The 1919-nt window shown below is 45.1% G+C and overlaps 1 protein-coding gene across 1 annotated transcript in view; it reads right to left on the reverse strand.

Annotated features, from left to right (window-relative positions):
* The window catches only part of LOC108523014 (programmed cell death protein 7), a 14696-nt gene that overhangs the window by 4553 nt on the left and 8224 nt on the right, over positions 1-1919 (reverse strand). Inside the window, exons 2-3 of the mRNA XM_017863471.1 lie at positions 977-1213; positions 632-719 (exon numbers count right to left, since the gene is read on the reverse strand). Coding sequence (XP_017718960.1) covers positions 632-719; positions 977-1213 — 325 coding nt within the window. The remainder of the gene's footprint in view (positions 1-631; positions 720-976; positions 1214-1919) is intronic.

Consider the following 1919-nt stretch of genomic DNA (forward strand, 5'->3'; position numbering starts at 1 on the left):
AGCCAGGATGGTCTCGATCTCCTGACCTCGTGATCCGCCCGTCTCGGCCTCCCAAAGTGCTGGGATTACAGGCTTGAGCCACCGCGCCCGGCCCACAGTCTTCATTTTATAGGTGAGGAAAGAGAGACCCAGAGAGCTGAAAACTCTGCCGAGCTCCTTAAGAACTGCAGATTCAGATGTGCCTCCTTGTTCCCAAGTTTCTGGGCTTTGACCTGTAAGAGCTCATAAGTCAGCACAGGTCTTAAACCGTCTCCACAGGCAAGTACATAGTGGAGGGTTTCTTTTTCCTGGGTCTGGTTAGCACCCGAAGATAATTTGGAAAAGGAAACCAATGCTTTAAATCAATGTAACAGCTATAACATCTATAACATGAGATAATACAGCAAGTCACAACCTGAGTTTGTTTCTTCACCTATAAAAATAGGGACATCAACTTCTTAAGGATTAATGAGGACTAAACATCATGTATGCAGCATCCTTGAATATGGAAACATTATAAACCCATAACTTTTTTTAAGTTCCCTATGGAACTTAAAAAAAAGACAGTAATAAACCTAAACAATGTAAGCACTTCTTCAAGTACTTCTTGCTACCTAAGGGAAAGACAACATGGAGAGCCTGCTCCTCTGACCTGATCTGGATGAGCGCTGGTAGGGAGTGCTCAGCTTGGAGGTAATATTGTCGGAAAGGCTCCAAGAGGTGAGCAAGTGGGAACTCGTCTGAAAGAGAATAGCACAATACCATGTTATCATGCTTGATATCCACAATGTATTTCTCAAGGCAAGGTGACTGAGCCTGTGATTATGACAGAATGAGCAAATGTGTTTCATCCGTATCCATGAGTTCTATGACATAGAATTGCAAATCTGGAAGGTGTCATTTGCTGCCTACCACCTCTTAGCTTGAGTTCACCCGTGATAAGAAGAGCTGTCAATCTAGTATTTTCATTTTCTCCACTGGTTATAGAGCAACATACCTGGATCCCCAAACAACTTGGACTCAATTTCACGTTTCTGAAGTAAAATTTTCTCTTTTTCTTTTCTTTGTTTCTTTTCTAATTCTCTTTTCCTCTCTTCCTCTTGTTCTCCTTCCAGCATAACTCTGAGGGCTCTCTCTTCAGCTTCATATAGTTCAGAGCGCTTTTTAATGAGTTTTCTCAGTCGCTGAAGATGATGCTCAAAAGTCTCATCTGCTGAGGCTGGAGGACAAACCCCTGGGCAGAAAGAACAAATTGGCATTTTATTTATTTATTTATTGAGACCAGGCCTCACTCTATCACCCAGGCTGGAGTACAAGTGGTGTGATCATAGCTCACTGCAACTTCAAACTCCTGGGCTCAAGCAATCCTCCCACCTTGGCTTCCCAAGTAGCTACAACTACAGGTGTGCACCACCATGCCTGGCTTTTTCTTTTTTCTTTTTTTGAGACAGGGTCTCACTCTGTTGCCCAGGCTGGAGTGCAGCAGCATGATCACGACTCACTGCAGCCTCGACCTCCTGGGACCAAGAGATCTTCCCACCTCAGCCTCCCAAGTAGCTGGGACCACAGGCATGTGCCACCACATCTAGCCATTTTTTTTTTTAATCTTTGTAGAGACAGGGTCTCCCTATTTTTCTCAAGCTGGTCTTAAACTCCTGGTCAAGCAATCCTCCTGCCTTGGCCTCCCAAAGTGCTGGGATTACAGGCATGAGCCACTGTGCCTGGCCCTACCTACTAATTTGTAAAGTTTTTGTATGAGGTCTCACAAGGTCAGGAGATCGAGACCATCCTGGCTAACACGATGAAACCTGTCTCTACTAAAAATACAAAAAATTAGCCGGGCGTGGTGGCGGGTACCTGTAGTCCCAGCTACTCGGGAGGCTGAGGCAGGAGAATGGTGTGAATGCAGAAGGAGGTGGAGCTTGCAGTGAGCAGAGATT

This window comes from Rhinopithecus bieti, unplaced genomic scaffold (assembly GCF_001698545.2).
Source record: "Rhinopithecus bieti isolate Rb0 unplaced genomic scaffold, ASM169854v2 scaffold_72036, whole genome shotgun sequence".
Lineage (NCBI taxonomy): Eukaryota > Metazoa > Chordata > Mammalia > Primates > Cercopithecidae > Rhinopithecus > Rhinopithecus bieti.